This window comes from Lotus japonicus, chromosome 6, assembly GCF_012489685.1.
Source record: "Lotus japonicus ecotype B-129 chromosome 6, LjGifu_v1.2".
Lineage (NCBI taxonomy): Eukaryota > Viridiplantae > Streptophyta > Magnoliopsida > Fabales > Fabaceae > Lotus > Lotus japonicus.
Window position 1 is genome coordinate 48,813,607 of NC_080046.1, and position 22,074 is coordinate 48,835,680.

Genomic DNA, 22,074 nt, shown 5'->3' on the forward strand with positions numbered 1-22,074 from the left:
ATTATTTTGCTTATAAAAAAAAAAAAAAGAACATAAAAAATACAACTCAGAATTAAATGTGATAGTCACGTTCACCGTCATCACCATGGGAAAGAACAAAAATTCCTAGATTCTGAAATGCTTCCAACTGTCTGCACTGTCCTAAACAAAGCAAACTTCGTCAAATTGAGACTTGAGATTGATGCTCTCCATTTAAATAACATTAAGATATCATTCTTTTTGTTCATACTACTACTTTAATGAAGATATATCATTGAAACATTAGAAAAACAAACAAGACAATAAAATATTCCAAAATTGTTGTATTTGCATAGAAACACTTGATTAATGAGTGAATAATCCTTTATTCACACCTTAAATATAGGTGAAAAGAGGTAAAGGAGGAGAGAAATAATAAGAAAAGAGAGAAAATAAAGATGAGATAGATGATTTGATGATAGAAAAGAGAAATAGATAGAAATAAAGGTGGACAATAGATGTGAGGTGTGAATAAATCATAACTCATTAATTAACTACTCTTATAATTTTCGGCGGTGAAGATACTTCATTCATTCGGACTAAATACACATTTAATTTCCTTTTATTTACCTTCTTATTGTATTATATCGCATTATCAATAAAGTCTAGGATAACTATAGATAATTAAAATTTTTAAGCATCTATTTTATGATTCTATCCATAAACAGTACATATGGAAAAAAATGTAATCAAGAAATTTATAAAAATTAATCTCATAATTGTCAGCTGTGATGGGAATACTTAAATATATGATGTGAGTGGGATTTAGGTGTCATCACATATTATCCATATGTACATTGCAAAATTCCAGAAATACCCCCAAGACGCGTTTACAAGTGGATTTTACGCGCACACGTTTTTCCTTCCTTTCACTACTTAACACCCCACACCTGATCTCAATCTCAACAACACTCATCACTCACACAAACCTTGCTCTTCTTTCTAACTCGCCGCAACTCGCTCCTCACTCACTGAGTCACCGACTCACCACAATGGCTGACCGAGTTCACCCCCACACCTCACCCCCTGCTTCCGCCGAGTCACAACCCGCTCCACCTCCCTCGGAGAAACCAGCCTCGCCTACCGGAACCTACGTCATCCAGATCCCCAAGGACCAAGTCTACCGCGTCCCTCCGCCGGAGAATGCGCGCCGCTACGCCAACTACAACCGCCGCAAAACTCGCCGATGCGGCTTCTGCTGCTGCCTCTGCTGGCTCATCGGCCTCCTCTTCATCTTCCTCATCCTCCTCGGCATCGCCGCCGGCGTCTTCTACCTCGTTTTCCGTCCCAAAGCGCCTAACTACTCAATCCAAACCGTCTCCGTCAAAGGAATGAACCTCACCTCGCCATCGCCGTCATCCGCGGCGGCAATCTCGCCGGAGTTCGACGTCGCGGTGAGAGCCAACAACGGCAACGACAAGATCGGGATCTACTATTTGAAAGGAAGCTCGGTGGAAATGTTCTATAGAGACTCGCGGCTCTGCGGCGGCGCGTTGCCGGCGTTTTACCAGGCGTCGAACAATGTGACGGTGTTTAAGGCGGTGTTGAAGGGCGACGGCGTCGAACTCGCCGGGTCGGATCGGACGGCGTTGGTGAACGCGGTGGCGAAACGGAGCGTGCCGTTGACGATGAAGCTGAGAGCGCCGGTGAAGATTAAAGTGGGGTCCGTTAAGACGTGGAAGATTACCGTTAAGGTGGATTGTGACGTGGCGGTGGATCAGTTAACGGCGAAGTCGAAGATTGTTCATAAGGATTGTAGTTATGGATTGGATCTTTGGTGATGAAAATTGAAACTGTTTAGATTAATTAATTAATACATTCTTTATAAATTTTTTGTATTATTAGCATAGATATTATGTAGATTTTCATGTATACATTGATAATACATTGCTGTTAATTTTACATTCTTTATGCTTGTTTTTGTAATTTTGTCATTATTAATTAATTTTATAAGTATATCAATTTTAGATAAAATGGATCAATAATAAACAATGTTTCAAATAATAAGTGTTTATGACTTTCAAAAAAAAAAAAAAAGAATAATAAGTGTTTATGCAGTGCACATAAATTAAAGTAAAAAATAATATTTTAGCTAAGGTATGTTGTTAAGTGTATCATTTGATTTGATTGTGGTACATAATCCACCAAGTTAAGGAAATTTTTGTCTCCCACTTGTGGTTAAACTGATATTTAATTAAAATCTGGCTTTTGCTGTCAATTAGACTGAGTATTGATTGGTTTGCTTATAAATTTATAATTTTGTATTTGCATGATGTACTTCTTTGATTATAAAAGTGACTACTAAGTTAATTTTTAAATGAGCAATTTGGTTAGTTGTGTGTATAAATATTACACTAATATCTACCCGTTACAACTATATTTAAGTCAAAACATGTTTGTAGAGATTTTGGCTTTCGATGTTTCTGACCCTTCTTTACCTTGACACTCTTATCTAGCTTCGACCAACATTATTGTTGTTGGCCAAAACTAGATGACTAATGTTTTGAATGTCTCTGTCGCACATCGAGCTAAAATAAAAAACACACGAGTAGTAGATAAAGAACCTCTTTGAAATTGTTCTCGTCCAAATTAAAGTAAGTTAGGGAATACATCACTTGAGGTCGTTATCCACACTCGAGGATCGGCTAGCACCAAGGGTTTGCAATCTTCGTGAGCTATCTTTGCTAACAACCGGACAAGTACAAGAGATCAAAGGAGGAACGGATCATGCACTACGTGCGACATCACCTTAAATCCCTCGACCCTCACATCGAAACTTGTGGAATCTCTGTCATCTAAAAATCAGCCACCAAGGCAATTTAAGGGCAAGCCACGAAGCACGTTGCGCTCAAGGCGGCAAAATGACATCAACGCAACATCAAAACCCTTCAACCTTAGACTACTTAAAGGATTGGGGTAAACACTATCATGTATGCTTTTATGATCTAAGTTTAAGTTCTTTATTCTTCTATTCTCTTAATAATTTGAATGTTGAAGTGTCCCTGCAAGTACCAATGGTGGGAACCGAACACCTGACTTGAAGGTTGCCTAGATCAAAGTGAAATTCAAAGTCACTATTCACCGATTATTATCAGCACTTTTTCAAAGTAAACTAATTTGAGTGATTTATTAGAGTTTTTTTCTGATCAATTTGGATATACATTTACTTTGTTTAACAAACATGGTTTGAGATTAAAATCTGATTGTGGTTCTCCATTTAAGTTGATAAATTCAAACATAATTTATTTCACTTCAAATCCAATTTTAATGAATTCATTTTTTTTAAAATTAAATTTACCCAAAACAATATTCACTCACGATAAAATACACAACACTCTTAACACAAAACTGCGCCTATATATGGATCACACTTGGCAAACACTCACCAGATATCAAGTTTATCATGCAATTTGTCTACATTGCTGAGTCAAAATCAACCAATGGGAAATTCTGAATTTATTCTATCTTTGCCGACTAATTCAGTTTCAAATATTGAAGTTGCATCATCAAACACGTAAATAAACTGATATGAAATTATTCTAACCGTAACAAAAATTTCAGGAAAATATTCAATATGAAGATTTGTTGTTCATAGTAATCCTACATGACTCAAACAACCTATATTGAAAATATTTGTGACTTATAAACTAAAAGATAATTAATGAAGTTGCCCAATTAGCACAGTGTATCCACATGCTTTACTTCTAATATTTCAAACCTTCCAGCTACTTAAAATTAACTATTACTACTATTTGAGACACAACTTATTGGTGAAACACTAGTCTCAAGTCTCTGATTAATTGTGCAAACTGCAAACAGATGGGTCAATAAACTTGTAACAAATTTCTTGTACCTAACTTGCTCTAATATTCTAACATAGCTGTCCTCCCATTGATTATGGGGCAGATTTCAAATTAGATGCCACTAGGAAACTGTTTTGTGAAAAACGGGTCATTTGTTTTTCATGAGTCAGAGCTACCTTACACAATAGTACACTTATTGCTTACTACAGCCTGTCATTCTTCATTGGCTAAAAAGCACTTTTGGCCCCTGATGTTTCAAGTTTGTGCAAATTCTGCCCCTATTATATTTTGGCTTAATTACAACTTTGGTCCCCGACGTTTACCAAAGCCACGATTTTGGTCCCCCACCTAATTTAATTACATGGATGGTCCCCGACGTTGTAGGCCGTGTGCAACGTTAGTCCTACCATTTATTTCTTAATGGAGGAGGCTTACGTGGACGTCTAGTTTGAGAGAAAAATGAGATCTGAGGAGAGAGGGAAGCACATGAGTATCACGTGAACTCACATGAACCTTATATGAACCCATTATACCCAAATCTGAAACCCTAGGATCTAAATCGCGTTACCTTCTTCGTTCCAGGGAGGTCAGAGGTTTGGGTATAATGGGTTCAGATAAGGGTCACGTGATACTCACGTGCTTCCCTCTCTCCTCATACCTCCTTTCTCTCTCCAACTGGACGTCCACGTAAGCCTCCTCCATTAAGAAATAAACGGTAGAACTAACGTTACACACGACCTACAACGTCAGGGACCATTCACGTAATTAAATTAGGTAGGGGACCAAAATCGTGGCATTGGTAAATGTCGAGGACCAAAGTTGCAATTAAGCCTTATATTTTTGTCGATGTTTCTACCCCTCATGTTTTCAAACAGTGTATCGTCTACCCCTCATGTTTTCAAACAGTGCACCGTCTACCCCTCCGTCAGGGGTAGACGGTGCACTGTTTGAAAACATGAGGGGTAGAAACATCGACAAAAATAGATAGGGGCAGAATTTACACAAATTTGAAACATCAGGGGCCAAAAATGCTTTCTAACCTTCTTCATTTTATATACTGTACATACTTTTTATAATCCTTAATAAATATCTAAGCAGAAGAAACTACACAATCAATTTGTTTTAAACTTGATATCTTTTGCATTCACACGTTTTCTTCCTTTCAAATAATCCATATGAAATAAAAGGAAAATTAATACGAAATATTTTTTTGACAGTGAATACTAAAGATGATATAAGAGGAAAATGATCCTTCCTCCGCTGCTTTATTATTTATTATTTGCTATTATTTTGAGATTTTTTCTATTTATTATTTATTTTTAAATTTACTACTTAGTTTTTACTTAATATAATTCTCCATGGTAAAAAAAGTTGAAGAGTAAAAATGAATAAAAGAGATAAATAGTGTATTAGAAGTGTGTTAACAATTTTAATGAAGACAAAGTGGTGTGTTTGATCTAAGGCGTCTTCCCAAAGGAGCGTGATGTCGCCGAGCTGGGTGTTGAGCACAGGTTTAATGGGACATGACAATTGGGTGTCGTTGAATCTAGGATGCATCATGAGGCGTTGGATTTGAGACGCCACACCTTATAGGTGAGGGCCTCGAAAACCCCACCGGACTTCGTCTCTTTTGATCATTTTTCAACCTTGTAACCTTATCTCTCCGATAGTTCTGTAGTATTTTTTTTCATGTATAAAATTTTGTTCATTAACTTTAATGTCTATTATTAACTCTAATTATTATATTTTATGAAGATTATGCAAATGGTTAGGGAAAGAGTGATAAATCCTAGACCAATCGACTATGCGTAGCCACGTCTTCAACCCATCCATGTTTCAGAACATGTTTGGAACAAAGAGAATGATGAGTTCTAAAAGTGCGACTCGCACAACCAAGTTTACTTATAATACCAAATTAAATAGGATAAAGATAATAGCATAAAAAGTATACTTTAGAAAGGGCAAATAAAAATGCTAAAGAAACAGTAAGGTTTAATCAGTGACCATTTTTAATAAAAAAAAGTTGTATACTGATTTACTGTTAGAAATCTGGGTGTGATAATCCTGGATAAAGTCAAGAATCGTGAGCGTCCACTTTCCGAACAAATTATTTCGACCCTATAATTGCCTGGGTTCACGAAATCTTTGTTGGGATAAGACAATCAATCTGTTTCTTGGCACGAGAGAACAGATAACGAAAAGTACAGATATTCTGTTTCTGGTTTTCTGTGTAGAATTCCTTAGGCTGCAAGTAACCTTATATAGAGGTTGCACGAATGATCACAACTGTTTGAAAATAAGTCACGACTTTTCAAACAATTTCAAACTAGGGTCACAACCTTTCAGAAAAGAAAAAAAAAAAAAGCCAAGGGCTCCGCCCCTTGGACCCCGGTTCGTATTCGCGGTCAATTATGCGTTGGCTCACCGAGCGTGCACTCCGCACTAACCTGACTCGATTCCGAGCCTAACACATAATTGCATCAGCCTATAGTAGATCACATTACTACTAAAATACATTGATGATTCTAAAATCACCAACATTTACAAAATATTAACCTCACGAGTTTACAAGTTAAATTAACAGATTAAACCTTTCATGTATCAGTATTCCTCCCAAAATTCAAATAAACCTTAACCTATAACTATAAGCATATAGGCATCTCATTTTTTTTTTTTGGTACATCGGAAAAGATAGGCATCTCATTTATGCAAACGATTTGTACTGGTAAAGAAAAAACAAGTCTTATAAGAGACACTTTTGTTTACAAACTATACAAAATCCTTCTCTTTGCACACAAACTCTTCAACTGAATCTAGTAATTACAGCATATTCACCTATCCTGGGAGTTAACCACTCCATTTTATTGTTTAAAGGATGAATCTATCAAATAAAAGTATCACCAACCAGCAAAGATTTTATTCTGTCCTTTCCATGTGTATATGCCACATCCAATGGACAAGTTTCTGAGTCAAAATTAATGAGCTCAAAATAGCTATAAAACTGCAACTTCCCTATGTTTAATCCATTATTTTCATTCTTTGGAGCTTTCCATTTTAGACTTATCAACTTTAGATTGGGACTTGGAATGATCATCTTGAGATTGAGAATTTCCCAAACCATCTTGAGTCTGAGAATTAGATCTATAGTTATAACGACTCTTAGCATTCTGAATGTCTTGTCTCAGATCTGTGTACATCTTGACAGAAGAACCAGCAAAACCATTTAACTGACCAAGAAAGTTAATAAAGCTTGCTCGAAATCGATCAAAACCTGGATTCCAGTCTTCTGAGGTGTCATCTCTCAACAGATTATCCCTTGATTCGCTACCGATATCAGCGGCGGTCCAGGATGTTAGATTAGCGCGATTCACAGCTTTTCCATGCTTCTTCTCATGACGCGGTAAGAACCGCGCAGTTTCAACCGCTAAACTCTTCATAGAATCCACGAGATCCTGGAAGGGTAATTCACCAACCTTTTCCAACCAGATATCGCAGGTGGTGTATATTGGAGGACCATAAATTCTCAGGAGTGGAGGTTGAGGCCTTCTTTTTTTCTTGACTGATTTCTGTTGAAGGGGAACACATTTGTTCAGCCATCCATTTATCGCCACCAGATAGGACCTCTGAGCTCCGATCCACTTTGTAAAACTTGAAGCTAGATGATGGAGTTCACTTTCAAGATAGGAAGCAATTTGTCTACGTAGTTCAGAATTCATGGTGATTCTAGCATGGCTACTGTTAAGTGCTGTTGATATGATCTGAAACTGAAGCTTGTGACAATCAAACATCACTTCCCACATCCGACTTAACCTGCCATCAAAGCGAAGTAAAACACATGAAACACAAAAGCATAAGTTCATATTTATAGACACGAGTAAATTAGCATGTGTAATCCATAAATTTTATACCTAAGAGAATACAAGTGACGTGTGATTCACAGTGGAAGGTTATTAGAATAGGATCAGTAAGTTACCATAGAACAAAAAGCTAGCAATCTTGTACAATCAATTAGTAAATTTAAATTTAGGGTGCAGTGCACTTGCATGAGCTTTGAAAAAAAATTTACATATTTAAGATATAACAGTTTTGTAGTTATTTTCACAACTTATACTTTTAGGCTTTTGAGAAAGTACTAATACTGTTTCGTTTTTCTAAAAGAAAAAAAATTCTTATTATCATTTTGAAGAGGATAGAACGATCAAATTCATTTGATAGGCCAGCATAGAAGGAGAGGAACAAAGTAGTGTCCTTTGAACCATGAAGAGGTTTGGCCTATTTAAATTCTACTTAATTATGGCAATATGAACAAGAATTTGAAACAATACATAAAATTCAGTAATCAACCTTTTTGGAGGATTGATTATGATTGAATTTAATAGCTTTTCTAAACAACTTTCAAATTAAGACCTTTAAAAAAATTCTAATATTTTTTTAATAAAAGTCATGTTTGTCCCTAGACATGATTTACAAAACAATATAATATAATTGTTTGATCTATGTAGTACATCCCACCAAGTGGGGAAAAAGCTTTTGTCGTTGTTTCTCTTTAAAAATCTTTTGTATCTAAAAGACACTCCAAATTTCTCTTTCAGATGTTGCACCTTATGTTCCACTCTGCAAATATATTTCATGTAAAGCTAACACACGACAGCACGGACTACTATCTTAGCAAAACAAGACGAATCTAAGGAATCATACCCTTCAATTAACTCCTCTAGTTGTGGCTGAAGCTCTCTGTCCCGTAATTCCTCAATCCTCTTTGATATAGAGTCTATCCTGAGAATTGCAACTCTGATCCGTGAATGCAGATCCTTGACTATAGCACGAGTTTTATCAATTGTAGAGGTCTTCTCTCCTTGTGATTCCAAGTGCTGCAAGATTTTACACTTCATGTCATATTCCTTTCTGATCACCCCACTAGCCTGCAAGTAGCAAAAATATGGAAGAAAATGAACAAATAGACAGACAAATATTCATATTAATATCAGATAAGAATGCATTGAAGTTAAAGAAGGATTCCACTTATAAGGAAGCATACTGATGAAGAACGAAGAAGCAATATTATGATGTCTGTCAATCAAGAGCTCTAGTTGTTGAGGCTTAAATTTGTGTTATTGAAAAATGAAGAAGATTAGGTATGTTAGCTATTCAAGAGTCATTATTACATGTATTTGATAAGTTAAAAGCCTATAGAAATCCAATCTTATAAATTGTAATCAGAAGTTAAAGTACTTCTAGGTAGTCCAAAAATCATAAATAAAGCTACTTAAGAGTCCAGACTCCAGTCAATTCAAGACACACTGGGTTTATAAAGATTCATTCCCTACCTATTTTGGCCATGACCAGAATCGCAGAGTTGCAATTTTATTTATGTTATTCATTTCAAGTCATCATTCCATTGATACAGATCACAGGTATTATCCAGTGTTGTTAATGGCAGATGGCGGAAAGCCAAAAACAGGCCATATTTGACAAATACTGATGGCGGATTATCGGCCATGGCGGCTTCCTAGAACTCCTCCATGAGATTCGGCCATGGCTGATACTTGACAACAATTATCGCCAAACCACAGCTGCATTGCCAGTAATATTAGAATCACAGGAAACTAGATTCCTTGGTGCCTCTAATGATGCAGATCTTAGAGGAATAGGTTGATAAACAGAGGCTGTGGGATGACAGACTGAGGATGTGAGGATGGAATCTCGTCAAAGGAGAGGTCTGTGCAAATAAATCATAAAAAGGGGCTAATACATGTTGTCTTGCGCTGCGGATCTGAGGGTGTTCCTTAACAGGCACACGGTAGTATGAAAGTCTAGTAGTAGTAGTGAGGGTGACGGGGTTAATGGGAGATGAAACAGACCTAAGATCTGTATATGTAAGATGAAAAGCTGCGGAGCAAAGAGTCAGCTGAAAAAAATAGGGTTTCTGTTGCAAGGTCCTAGTAATCAATGTTGAGAGATGAAATTATGCAAAAGATCAAACTAATTAAAATACATAGAAAGGAAATGATGTCATTGTTCTATTTCAATTCGAAGTTTTATTATCATTTATCAACATAAAACATATCCAAAACAGAAAAGTTTCTGTAATTGTTGATGAGAAACACACAATATATAGTACCTTGACTTCATCATAGAGCTTCCTTTCCCATGCATATAATCTATCCAAGGTTGATGCATGGCTTCCAGAGATCATACAGAAATTATCGAATAGATTATTTGTATGGTCTTCCATATCATCTTTTGAGTTTGCTCCCATAAGGTTTCTGGATGAAGTGGATGGAGAGGACATTGTCCTATGCCAAGTTAAATACTTAACCGAGTTCTGAGCAGGTTCTAGGAAAATATAACAAGAAAAATTAGATATAAAATTCCAGAAACAGCTTTCAGCAAACATAAATGATATAGATAGAGATCATTTCATAAGTTTCTAACCTCACAACTTAATGGAGAGTAGTTAAATACCAAGATAAGCCCCAAAAAAGGTACGAACATGATTCATATTAACAATTAAGGTGGAAGGGAAAGCCACTACTATCAAAATTCAATATGAAACTTCCTATAATTCACAATTAATTTCAAGTTTTAAACACAAGATGACCGACAAAGTCCTTTTAACATGAAAGATCAAAAGCAAAAGGAATAATGGAAATACCTTTTGGGACTTGACTTGGGTCTTCCCCACATGAGAAACATGCCTTCAATAATGAGGATGCCACCGAACCATCTGTTACAATTAATAATTTATTGTTTAAACACATTTCATCTTGAAGTGCACTACATTGTAGTGACCATAAATTTCTAAAAAATCAGTCTGAAACAGGAACTAATTTTCAAACCCTAAGAGGTAAGAAAACAAGACATTCTGCCAAAACAGTAATCTCAGTAGCAGACATTCATGCAAGAACTACCTATAGCCCATGGGTAAATTCCTGTTTTTTCAGCTTGTCTACAGCATATAGTATTTATTCTACAGAAGTCGCAGAGTTTTTAAATCATACTGAAAAAGAAAACATGTCATACAAAATCTTGCCAATTTAATTTTAATGGTACATTCCTATAAACAGATTTTGAAGTTTGACATTTTCTCTGTCATTGAAAAGAGTGATAAGCACAAAGACATAGCTCAGGGCCCATAAATTTTTTCCTGTCCAGGATCTTTGTCACTATGGCTATCCACATGACCTTGTCAAGTGAAAACTCACAAGGCGGGATCTACATCCTACTAATAACTGCTAAAATTTAATACTGCCGAAATGATAAATGACACAGATAGACATGGGGAGAATAGAGAGCAATAAAACATACTTTCTTTTCCTGGAAGTATAGGGCGAAAATGCAACTTATTTGCTTCAAGCATCCTTGGAACCTCTTTACCAGATTCAGAGGCTTTAACGAAGAGGGATTCTATAACTTTCATGCTTGCAAAGAAATCCTTGGGGGCAACTTTACTTTCATTCTGATTTTCTTTCTCCACAAACTTACTTGTTTCAGTTGGAAGCACCGATGCAGGAGATGCTGTCTTTAATGGTGATGCATCAGGAGAGCTCCCCTTCCCTCGATTCACAAATTCAACTTCAGAAGCTGAATCTCCTGACTGCGGCTTATTTGGGGTAGGTAATCCATTTGCTTGTACATGGTCATTAACTCTGTTAAAATTTTCAAATCTTCGGACTAGGGTATCTGCAGCAGGCTCATCATCGAATTCATCTTCAGAGTCCAGAGAGTCTTCCTTTCCATGAGAATAAACTTTCTCTTCATCATCTTCCAACTCAGGCATTCCTTCCCCCTCCCTTAGTCTTGTTATATCGTCAGCATTGCCCATATCTTGGTGCATGCCCTTCCCTTCTTGAAAAGAAAACTGATGGTCAATTGGATGAAGAAGGCCAAAGAAATCCCACGGTGGAGTTCCATCTGGAAGAGAAGAATCTTCAAATGCTGTTGTTTCAGACCGTTCAGAACGAGGAGTGGCATTTTGTGGTGTACCTGATGATGTTACTGTTCCTACAACAGGTACAGGTGGCTTTTCTTCTACCTTTTTAGAAGAACTACTGCTAAATTTCATAGGATTTGCTTGGAACTTTCTAGAGCTAGGAGGAGAGGGTGTTGGGGAAAATGCTTCAGCTGGATCAATACGCTGTGACGCAGATGGTGAGGAGAACGAGAACTGAGACAGGGTCTTCCCAGTTAAACCAAGTGGTTCTGGCGTTGCACTGGTGGAAGTATACAACGAAGATTCAATAGGTGCTTCAGGTTCTGTGAATTTTCGCAGAGCTGTTCCTGTACTTTTCAGGGACTGCACATATATAGCATGCGCGGCTGCTAGAGAACAACGCCCATCAAGTGCTTGCCTGACAAATTTCTTCCTCTCACGGCACAGCTGGAGTGCCTTATCATCATTCAATTTGGAGCTCGTGGCCCCCATTCGCACAGACCTAGCCTTAGCTTTCCTTTTATGTAAATTTGGGAGTAATGAGACTTATATCTGCAAATTAATTCAGCATTGAATCCGTTAAAGAAAGAAACAATAAACTAATTATATCCGAGCAGTGAAGAGAATAAACGCAGTAATAACACGGGAAAACTACAGCTCAGAAAGTGTTTTTATATCCACAGAAACCGGATGGTGAAAACATTTTGATACTCACAAACAAGCATCAAGTTAAAACACGTGGAGGAGATGACATAATGACTGTTTGGTCGCAAACGGGAAAATACACATCCCAACTAATCAACGGAGAAACTAGATTTTTGCCACATTGACTCAAATGTGGATCGACATTGAGTTCAACGGAAATCCAAACATACATATAGTTATAACTCTGAAATATCTCCATCAGTATACATCTTGACACAAAAGCAAACATAAATGAATCTTACCAACACACTGGAAAAAAAAATACATGTTGATTAATTACCAATGCAACAAACAGCACCAACAATTGCTGAAAGAAAACATGCTCAATCAAAGTAATAACCAATCCCCAGCAGACAAATTTCCAAGCCTTTTTCAAGCTTTATCTCAAAAGGGGCAAATAAAATGGATAAAAGCTTGAACAACAACAACACTACCTTTACACACTAACACAGATGAAACTTTATTAATCACCAAAAATTAAAATAAAAGTAAAACCAAAGTTGAACAAAGAGGCAGAAGAATCTCATGAATATTCCCACATCCAAGTTCCTCAATCCCACCCCTTTTTAGCATAGAAAAAAAAATCAAACCCACATAACAAGCAATCCCTCATCAAATATGCATAAAAACATCACACGCAGTATGAAGCACAACGCTTGAAGATGCAGAAAGCAATAAAATTTAATGCAAAGGAAGCAACTTTCAAGCAAGAGAAATGAAACCCACTTACAAAATAAGGAAACAAAACATGGGTATCTCTCAGAACTCAGAAATGAGAAAACTTTGAATCAAACCCAAATAGCACAGTACATGTGTGAATGGAAAAAACAGCAGAGTGAACACAGAACAAAGCCAAAAAAGGAAGAGAATTTGATAGAGTTGAGAGAATTGGAGTACCGAGGGTGCAGTGAATCAGATTTGCATGCTAAGAACTTGGATTTCAGTGAGAATCATGAACACAGAGGAAAGGGGTAGTAAAATTCTTACATTTTTTTTTGTTTTCTAGAGAGAGGAGAGAGAAAGAGAGAAGTTTTTTAGAGAGAGAAAGTGAAGAGAAGAGAAGAAGATGGGGATGAGTGGGAGAAGAATCTTGATTGACCCATGCAAAAGGCACTTAGAAAAAGAATGATAATGCCACCACCTGGCTGACTAGGATGGAAAGTGGGACCACTTCAAGTGACCAAAAGATCAAACTAGCAACTAGCAAGCTTGACCATTCCCTCCTATATTTTCTATCTCATCTAAATTGTGCTACCTTTAGCATCTAAATTGTGGAAATTTTCAATTATGATCTTTCTTTTTCATGTGTTATTACTCTTTATCCTTTTAAAGGTTAACCTTCAATGTCATTGTGTTTCTTTTTACGTTTCGATCCCTCTCAACGTCTATTTGTTCGTGCCTTCATGGTGTTTTGGGGCGTTATTTCGAAATACGGGCGCGCATTGGCGCGAAAGTTATTGAACGTTAGACTGTTCATCCGTTTTTGTCTGTATATTTTATTCAGTTATTATCATTCTTCCTTGTTATACGCAATTTCTTTTCAGTCTCTGGTACAAAGAATTGAAGTTGTTATGCTCGTGAAAGAAAGTTCATTTTCCGCGCGGATAAAAGGACATTTTTACCAGTAGTTGTATTACAATAATTGCTCGAAACTTCGTTTCTCGATCTTCAAGAAAGATCGACTCTTTCGTCTCCTTTTAAAGTAAGTTTCCACGTGTCTAACATCTACTCATTTGATTTGAAATCCTTGAAATTATTCATTAAAATCCTTCCATACATTTACTTTGACTCTTTGAGTCATTTAATAATTGATATGAATTTGATGGTGATTGTTACAATAGTAGTCATAACATAATTCTTCTCAATCAATGCTGCAAAGTGATGCATGTGTTATTTATAATAGTCTCTCATTGCTCTCACACTAACTTGAGCGTTAGAGGTTCTTCTACAGGTAGTCACACATCATGGTGTAAGAAGCTCCACCATGCACCTCAAGCCAGTCCAAATCCAAGCAGTGCTCTGCCGTAGAGATGAACCTCCTAGTCTGGTTTCGGGAAGAACGACATGTGTATGGAGAAAATAGAATCTCATGGGTGACACTGCTGCGAGGAGAGGGAGAAAATGAAGTTAGGTTTTACATGAAGATAGTTTAGTCATTTCAAAAATTTAATCTCAATCGTTTAATATTATAATATTATATCAACGATAGTTAATACTGTTTATCTACCAATACAAATCTCACTTTATCCTCAATCAATTTTTCCTGCTAGTTTTCTTCTAACATATGCTCTCAAACTATCTCGCAGTAGATGGGGGAAAAAATCTAGTCACCTTACTAAAAGAAATTTTAAAACGTGGGATCCTATCTGACATCTGATAATTTATAGAAAAATGTATAAAATGTAAAAATAAAATACAATATATAGAATATATATTATTTATTGAGAGGACCTATTTTTATGTGAGAGTGAAAGGAAGAAGGCACTTTACATTATATAAGTTACTGAACTGAAAAGCTAGGAATCTTGGACAAAAAGTTCCAAATAATAAAACAAGGACCATGGGATTAGAGAAGGTTGATCACAATTTTATCATGTGATGAAGTACAAAAGTTCCTATTCAATTAACCTGCAGGCTGCATGTGCATATGCCATATTGTATAGAATCCGAGGAGATCTCGGAACAATAGCTTCTTTCTTTCAGGAACTTAATAATTAATGATGCATCCCTTGTACAAGGGAATTTGTATACTCCAAGTCCAAGCTATGACTTCAGGTACTATGCGATCACATGATTGTTAATTCACATCATCGAAAAGTGTTCACTAATAAAATAAATGGTATAGATTTCAAATAAGTATATAAATATTAGTCATTGTAATCACAAGAGGATAGTTAAGTGAATAGAATTTCATACTACTATTTCACCAGTCACAAATTTAAGCCACGCTTGCCTCTTTAGGTTAAGGTAAAATGTAAGTTAGAAATACGCGAATGCCCTAGACATCTTAAATTTTGTTTAATACGAAGCTAAACAGCGTCATGACTCATGATAAACTTTATGGTTAAAGAATAATGCCATGATTGAAGAAGCAAAACACTTCTAAACCATACATATCAAAAGATACATCTACCTCGACATGACTAATATTGACACAAATTTACAAATTAGTATTTTGATTGCTAAAACGTTGGCATTCAAGCCACAGGTCAATCTAACAAAACAAGATGGTGCTTAAAATAGTCACTCACTACTAGCGAACTGCATCGATACAAAAGCTCATTCATATAACCATGAATCTCAGCAAAAATCATCAGCAGCAAAATATATATCGCTTCACCTAGCATTCCCTGGTACAACATGGCACCATAGCTGATTTACATTTGACTAGATCTTCGAGTAACTCTTCTGAAAGCAGAAGTTGCAGAAGATTGAGATGCACTAGGTCCTCCTGTATCTGCAACGTTAGCTCTACGTGCTCTACTCGCTTTTCTTGTCAATCCATTCAGCTCATCCTGATTGCTGGATCCAACATCTTCATCCTCAATGACTATATTGGCTCTGCGCTTCTTTCTTTTAGAACTAGTAGCTCGTTGGCTTTCCTGAGGAGGTTCATTGTCTTCTTCAATATGTAGTGCTTCAGCCTTGGGTACTACATAGGGCCATGAAGTGCTACAACTTGGGCAAACTTTTGCAGCCTAAAACAACATTAAGTAGTAGTGAGATAGTCTGGGCCTCTCCTAATTTCTAACAAGGTAAGAATGGAACAAGACTAATACCTTTCTCTGTGAGAAAAGTTGCTTCAGGCAGTAGTGGTGAATTCGAACAGTACAGCTTTCATTTTGGCATAACTCTGCCTGTCATACATTGATGAATGAATTATCAAATAGAGAGTGGCAATGTGTGGAAAGTATATTGGTAATTGATACTATCTACATTATCAAAATTCTAAATCCCCATCTATTCCTTCTAATAGAAACAAAAACTAGTGATTTTCTTGTCTTGGTTCTCAGTGCCTAATCAAGCCAGACAATTAGGTGATAGGAATGACATGACAACATAAAATTTTAGAAAGCATTATACATATGAAAAAGAGTTAGTAGTGACTAGTGATAAATTAACCACTAAACTATAATGATGTTCAAATTGTGATTAACATGTAACTAACCACTGCAATTGTTGACTTACTGCTTCTGTTTTTTTCCCTTTTAAATTCCCCTTAAATTTACATGATACTAAGCACTTAAACCCAACAGAAAACAGAGTATAATGCTGATTCAAAATAATCACAACCAATGTTAGGAAAAGAAGAAAAGGGAAGGAAGACTTGTTGTAATGCAACAGGAACAAACCTTTATTCCAGCTTCATTGCAAACATGACAGGATGGAACCTCATTATTTAGAAACCAACTGCGAAGATCAAGGAATGACTTCACACCAAGTTTAATATTACCATCTGTAGTCAAATGAAGCCACCGGTCTCTCACAAGTTCATCTAGAGCTTTTTCCTTTTGAGACAAGCCAAAATTCTTCAATGCAGGAGGGACAAGTGCTTGGCTTCCTTGAGATTGTGGATCGGTCGCAACTGTAACCTGAGCATAGACCATGAAATTTGAGCACCATTATCTATATTTACCATACATAATACATTAAGGAATAAAAATATTTTTCAATATGAAACCGCTGTCATATGTTTCAACAAATCTCCAAAAACATTCTTCTCTTGATAGCATGTGTAATAATTTTCTATGAGCAGAACAGGTTATCTTGCTCTCCAAAATGTACTTCTAGTTTGGCAGCAAAAAATAAGGAAAAAGAATAAAAATAATTTTAATATGAAATCAGTATAATCTTTGTTTCGCTAAATGTCCTAACTCATTCCCCTCCTCAATAACAGGTGTAAAAGCTTCCTGAGAGCAGACCTGATTATCTTGTTCTCCAATCTGTATATGGTTTCACAGCAAAAAAATGCTCAACCCCCCCCCCAAGAAATGCACATATGTATACAAAAAGAAAAATGTGTTTTCCCAAAGTCTTCAATACTTATCAACCAAAAAGCCAGAAACAACGACTATTAGCCCAGTGTTTTTGGACAAAAAGTGAAACAGAGAAAAATTAAAGGACAATGAAAAAAATAGAACATGGAGAGAGATACTGAAAGTGTTAGCTGCAATTTCTGTAATCTCTCTTAATCAAATGAACTGAGTACAGAGTCCTCATATTTTACACAATCAGTTGAAAACAATTAGAGACACTGTCTTAACTGAGTCATAGGGTAGTTCTAACAAACTGACATAGGCAGAACAGAATCAACTAACTTATTAGCAACTAGTAGAACTAATACCTGTGTAGGAGACGGCCTATAACAACAATAAACTATTTTCAATTAAATTGCATATTTACAATTCATTGCATTTATAAACAATTAAATTCCCCCTAATCTTAGGCTGGCTAGTCCTGTCCATCCAGCTAAAAATAAAATATTATCACTAATCTAATATATTGACAAATTACAAACATTTACATGCACATGTTTGATTGCACTTCACTGCCATGCCATTAACACCAGTATATTAAACTAAAAGTAAATTGTTTGAGTAGAAAAATGTAGGCAGGTGAAAATTTAAAACCTGACTATCCAAATTAAGATTGAGAGCACCAATGCTGGAGATATAACCATTTGCAGTGGCATCTTGAACGATCGCTTCAATCTGTTGTTTGCCAAAAAAAAGAACATTATAAGATTATTAGTCTCAGATGTCAAAATATTGGGAATCCAATTATTATTCTGCAAAAATAAATACTATTATTCTGCACATATAGCAATATGCATAGTTAAACACCTCTTCACCCATCTATCTTCTCTGAGCTCTCTATTGAATGGTTATGCACACAGAAAAAGAAGCCCTGGTCTAATTATTATTAATACTTCCCTTTGGATCTATCTGTATGCACACCCTGAATTTAAGGATTAAGCAAGCTGATAACTGACACTTGAGAATAATGTAATTGTAAGTATACACAGTTGTTGAGTGCTTAAGAACCTTCTTTCTACCTAATCTTCTTAAACTTCTATCTTGTATACATGGACTATGAGTATTTACATAATATCTGACAGCCCAACTATTCCATCTCTGACAAATGCAGCAACTTCCTAAAATCCATGCTTTTTCACCAAAGCATTTAAATTTGTCATCATCAAATGTCAATCTTTCAAAACAAAGCATCAATTCTAAGACAAATTCCTCTCATTTCAAAGAAATCACACTATGTCAGATGATAGACACACACACAGGTTGGCGTACACACGGACAACCACAAATACTTTAATGCATCATTGATCATGCCAAGTAATTTATATAGCCTGGTATTTCTTCCACATCTGAGGACATACACTAATAGAAAAACACAAGCAAGTTCGGCTACACTTACAACAGCCTTATAGAAAGCAATCTGCGGAACAGTATACTTCGTTCCCAACTTCGATTGTTCATCAGAAACAGTATTGACCACTCCATAATAAACTTGCCCATCATATTGATCTATGCAGCCACGCAACTCAAAATTAGCACAAGTGAGTGCTTTGTTTATGGTCAGAATAAACGCATCAAATAGCTTACGGTCAGCGCCTACACCAGGAAAACCAATGCAATCAAGGTCATGACAAAAAAGACAAGAAAAAACACAGTACAAATAGTCTGAAATTATAAAATAATGTTTCTTTTCTAACATTACCCCCTTTCTCTATTTTCAAATCATGTTACATTTCATCCTCATTGATCATGCTACAGCCTTAGACTGCATTATCAGAACTTAACTTAAAAACCCATGTTTAAGCAAAAATATCCATCATGGGAAAAGGCTTGAATGTTGCATGACAAAACTACCAACTTCAGTGTAAATTAAAACTAACAAATCAGGGAGAAAAAAAAAACTGAACAAACAACAGAACTGTTTGAAAATAAAATTGCTAAACATTTTTTGAGAAAGGGGGAAAGAAAAACCTGGGTTTCTCTTGGTGATGTCCTCAAACATGGAGTGTAATTCCTTCTCCTTGAGCGGGCCTCGTGACAATAGAGCTTGAATTACAACATGGTGCCTCGAGTTTAACCCACCCGACATCCTTCTTTCAATGTAGATTCAAAAACCCTAATGTGGAATCAAATTTAGGAAATAGGAATTAAAACTGGTCCAAAATCTTCCACATATCCAGGAATGGAAGATAACAATAATAATAAAAATTATAGAGACGAACAATTGGAGAAAAGTTTAATAGAGATGCTCTAAGTCATCAACTTTTGAAGGCTAGAAAATGTAAAGTTTAAGGATGCAGCAATCATGTAGTTAACTAGTATTAGGGAAAACTCCATTTCATATTGGTACTTATCATATCACCCTTTTTCATTAAACTTCAAAATGAATCAAACTACCTTACCCAAGAATGATTCAATTCCACTACACCAGTGTTATCAAATCACGATCGCGGACCATCGCGGTGAGCCAAAAATCCGCTATCTCGGCTGCTATTTGGCGGCGAATAGGCGGCGTTGCGATAGTCAAAAATCCACTACGCTATAGGGTAGCCGCTATTTGATAACACTGCACTACACCTTCTTCATACTCCTAAAAACAAACTAACATACCAAACCAGATTTTAGCTTACAAATTCACAACAAAGTTTTTTGCTCCTCCTCAGTGCATATTTCGGCAAGTCCGTTTACGCACCGAACAACAACAACGAAGACTTTAACCCCAAAATTGAATCAAGACACCCAGAAACTAAACAGTAAACTAAACACCATGTTAGATACGCAAGGTTTTCAAGTAACTTCAACAGTAACAACAAACCCTAGAAATACATCAAACTGAAACTTCCTTAAACCAAAATAAACGCAAACGAAAATCACTATGTGCTTCTGAAAAAACCGAAACTGAGCAGTAAAGGGTAAAGGAACACAAAAAAATGGTTCGGAATTTGCACCGAAAAATAGGGATTTACCTCAGTAGCTCGTAACTGGCGGCGACGGAGAAGGGGGAGAATAAGGAGATGCGCGGTGGCGTGGGTGGCGCGAAACCGTTGAGGGAAGGGAGCGATTAGGGATTTTGGGGAAGATGAAGAAGAAGCGTTTGGTTGGGAAGAAAGAGGGGGGAAAACAAATAAAAATATTGCTCTGGCGGGAGAGAGTGGTCAATTATAAATAGAAATGGAAAATTATTAATTTGTGGTCTAATCATGGTTAGCTCAACCAAACCCCCCTATTGTGATTGCTCTATCATCTATGCAAGTAGGAATATTAGATTCTCATATTTTGTGTAGGGAATTGATTTCTATGTATGCTTAGATTTTTAGATTCCGTAAGTATTTTTGCACTATATTATTTATGAAAACTTCAATATGTGTGTATCAGTAATTGAAGTGCGGGAACTTGATTTCTGTCGTGCTTTAATATGTGATCTTTTTTTGTATGTGCTTGGAAACGTCAAAAAGGGTTTTGCTGACTAAAGTGTAGAGGCCTTTAATCCAACCGCACATTTAAGTGTGGAATGTATAGTCACAATTCCGCACATTTAAAGACGGAATGTGTTTTTTGTATTTTTCAAGCGTCTGGTTTAGTGGTACAAATCCATAACAGGTACTATGTTCCTGTCTGAATAAGAGTATTTGATAACGAAAAGTGATCCTATCTGAAAATAAATGATAAATTAATCTTGGCTTAATTCCACTTTGGGCCCCTGATCTTTCAAAAATGAGCGATCGGGGCCCCCCGTGTTTAAACGTAGCGGTCAGGCACCCCAACGTTTCAAAAAAGTGCGATTGGGGCCCTTCTGTTATGTTCCGTTAGTTTGACCAAACGGAGCAGTGATGTGGATTTTCTTTTTCATTTTAAGATTAATTTTTTGGCTTAATTGCCTGGTTCTTGAATCTAACACTTTCAGTATCACTTGGTCACCTTTTCTTATCATGAATTGTTACATACAATGTCCAAACACAAATTCTACCAATAAAGAGCTATCTTAGCTTGGAATCAATTCAACAAGTGAATGGATACATTCTGTCTTTTACACAAGGAGAATGGTTTACTAAGAACACATTCAGATATCTCAAAAAATCAAACCCAGCAACACTTAAATTGTTCAGTTCATTCAAGATCCCAAACAACCCTCCAATGCTTTGATTCTGGATGAAAATGAAGAGTCTGGGCAAAGAAGATAAAGAAGAGCAACCGAGCCACCACCAACACCATCCAAACCCAACAACCTAGCCACCACCAACACTACCCAAACCCAGCAACCGAGCCACCACCAACACCACCCAAACCCAGCAACCGAGCCACCACCAACACCACCCAAACCCAGCAACCGAGCCACCACCAACACAAATACGCTCCCCCCCCCCCAATTTTTTACCCTAATTTCACCCTAATTTAGCAAGAGAAAGAGAAGAGGAGAAGAGGGTGAGTCGCCGGAAATCGCCTCCGGCGGCGGCGCACGGCGGAGGTTGTCGGAATCGGAAATTTCTTTGTGGGTTTTGTTGCGGACGAGGAGAGGAGCACAGCGGTGGTGTTGGTTTGTTGAGATCGTGAGCGGTTCGCCGTAGATCGGACTTTGAAGGCG

General features: G+C 36.7%; 3 protein-coding genes across 6 annotated transcripts; 1 reads left to right on the forward strand and 2 right to left on the reverse strand.

Annotated features, from left to right (window-relative positions):
* Positions 1 to 901: 901 nt before the first annotated feature.
* On the forward strand, positions 902 to 1,920 carry LOC130725878 (NDR1/HIN1-like protein 13). The gene has a single exon (XM_057577065.1). It carries the CDS (start codon positions 1,011 to 1,013, stop codon positions 1,797 to 1,799), a length of 789 nt encoding a protein of 262 aa, XP_057433048.1. The 5' UTR covers positions 902 to 1,010; the 3' UTR covers positions 1,800 to 1,920.
* A 4,604-nt stretch (positions 1,921 to 6,524) lies between these two features.
* Positions 6,525 to 13,548, reverse strand: LOC130722833 (protein ALTERED PHOSPHATE STARVATION RESPONSE 1-like). The gene is made up of 6 exons (XM_057573678.1): positions 13,357 to 13,548; positions 11,130 to 12,306; positions 10,477 to 10,548; positions 9,943 to 10,157; positions 8,520 to 8,743; positions 6,525 to 7,631 (listed from the first exon to the last, which is right to left on the reverse strand). Exons 2-6 carry the CDS (start codon positions 12,244 to 12,246, stop codon positions 6,854 to 6,856), a joined length of 2,406 nt encoding a protein of 801 aa, XP_057429661.1. The 5' UTR covers positions 12,247 to 12,306; positions 13,357 to 13,548; the 3' UTR covers positions 6,525 to 6,853.
* Positions 13,549 to 15,501: 1,953 nt separating this feature from the next.
* Positions 15,502 to 20,634, reverse strand: LOC130726318 (uncharacterized). Of its 4 annotated transcripts, XM_057577565.1 has the most exons (8): positions 20,459 to 20,634; positions 19,895 to 20,093; positions 19,464 to 19,608; positions 18,892 to 19,088; positions 18,090 to 18,170; positions 16,812 to 17,051; positions 16,239 to 16,316; positions 15,502 to 16,157 (listed from the first exon to the last, which is right to left on the reverse strand). In XM_057577565.1, the coding sequence occupies exons 3-8, from the start codon at positions 19,579 to 19,581 to the stop codon at positions 15,837 to 15,839; spliced, it is 1,035 nt and encodes a 344-aa protein (XP_057433548.1). In that variant the 5' UTR covers positions 19,582 to 19,608; positions 19,895 to 20,093; positions 20,459 to 20,634; the 3' UTR covers positions 15,502 to 15,836. The 4 variants fall into 4 exon arrangements, with proteins under 4 accessions (XP_057433548.1, XP_057433547.1, XP_057433549.1 ...); XM_057577564.1 differs by lacking the exon at positions 19,895 to 20,093 and having other exon boundaries at positions 20,459 to 20,633; XM_057577566.1 differs by lacking the exons at positions 19,895 to 20,093; positions 20,459 to 20,634 and having other exon boundaries at positions 19,464 to 19,610.
* Positions 20,635 to 22,074: the final 1,440 nt, after the last annotated feature.

Excerpts from the sequence above, each read along its gene's own strand:
- LOC130725878 (XM_057577065.1), top strand. The coding sequence starts at position 1,011 with ATGGCTGACCGAGTTCACCCCCACACCTCACCCCCTGCTTCCGCCGAG.
- LOC130722833 (XM_057573678.1), bottom strand. The coding sequence starts at position 12,246 with ATGGGGGCCACGAGCTCCAAATTGAATGATGATAAGGCACTCCAGCTG. Across the intron at positions 10,549-11,129 it reads TATACTTCCAGGAAAAGAAA|ATGGTTCGGTGGCATCCTCA; the intron begins GTATGTTTTATT and ends TAATTGTAACAG. Across the intron at positions 8,744-9,942 it reads AGCTCTATGATGAAGTCAAG|GCTAGTGGGGTGATCAGAAA; the intron begins GTACTATATATT and ends TGCTACTTGCAG.
- LOC130726318 (XM_057577565.1), bottom strand. The coding sequence starts at position 19,581 with ATGTCGGGTGGGTTAAACTCGAGGCACCATGTTGTAATTCAAGCTCTA. Across the intron at positions 16,317-16,811 it reads GCAATGAAGCTGGAATAAAG|GCAGAGTTATGCCAAAATGA; the intron begins GTTTGTTCCTGT and ends AATGTATGACAG. Across the intron at positions 16,158-16,238 it reads AACTTTTCTCACAGAGAAAG|GCTGCAAAAGTTTGCCCAAG; the intron begins GTATTAGTCTTG and ends ATGTTGTTTTAG.